Here is an 821-nt window from a genome sequence, read left to right on the forward strand (position 1 = left end):
ATAAATTACTTAGTTTTGTTAGCTATTCCATACAGTTCAATTTCAATTTTAATGATATAAATGAATGATTATTATTTTAAAAAACATACAATTATAATTTAAATTTAAAAAGCTAACAATTAAATGTATTAATTATTGTGTTCACTATTACTGTATAAACAATATAATTAAAAAAAAAAATAATATTACAATAAAATATAAACAATATTAGATATTGAATAATTTGAGATTGTAATAGTTATTATTACCTCAGCGAATGAATGATTTTGGGGATATTCTAGTTGTTGAACTGTTTTTGGCTGCATTTCGGTATATTGCTTAGTTTCTTCTACGTTCAAATTATTTTCTGCATAGAATTGACTAATTATAGATGAGGTAGAAGCTCCATAATTAATTGGTTCCAGGGCAACTGATGGAGTACTTACTACTTGTTTATATGGCAATATGTTAAAATTGATACCTGCATATTAATTAATAATAAAATTAAAAAAATACCTAATAAATATGCTATGTAGTTAGTTTTAGATAAAAAACTTTAAAAAATATTACCATTATCATCATCATTGTCATCATCATCAGTATCATCAGAAGGACACATAAGAAGTCTTTTTTTTTTTTTTTTGATGAATCATCATTTGTGTCCGTAGAAGAATATTTTTCTTTTACTTTTTTATGCCATGCCTTGTTGAAGTTATCTAAAAATAATAATCAATTTATCTTATGTGATTAACATTAAAAAATAGTTTTGTATTTAGTGCAGTATTATAATTTATAACATAATAAACATAAATATATTATGTACACACTACTCACACATATTT

The 821-nt window shown here is 22.4% G+C and overlaps 1 protein-coding gene across 1 annotated transcript; it reads right to left on the reverse strand.

Annotated features, from left to right (window-relative positions):
• Positions 1-189: 189 nt before the first annotated feature.
• LOC115035093 lies at positions 190-682 on the reverse strand (the record flags this gene model as incomplete). The annotated part of the gene is made up of 2 exons (XM_029492743.1): positions 550-682; positions 190-460 (listed from the first exon to the last, which is right to left on the reverse strand). Coding segments are annotated over exons 1-2 (320 nt in total), but the record flags the coding sequence as incomplete, so codon positions are not given.
• Positions 683-821: the final 139 nt, after the last annotated feature.

The sequence above is a fragment of the Acyrthosiphon pisum genome, unplaced genomic scaffold (assembly GCF_005508785.2).
Source record: "Acyrthosiphon pisum isolate AL4f unplaced genomic scaffold, pea_aphid_22Mar2018_4r6ur Scaffold_8369;HRSCAF=8955, whole genome shotgun sequence".
NCBI classification, from domain to species: domain Eukaryota; kingdom Metazoa; phylum Arthropoda; class Insecta; order Hemiptera; family Aphididae; genus Acyrthosiphon; species Acyrthosiphon pisum.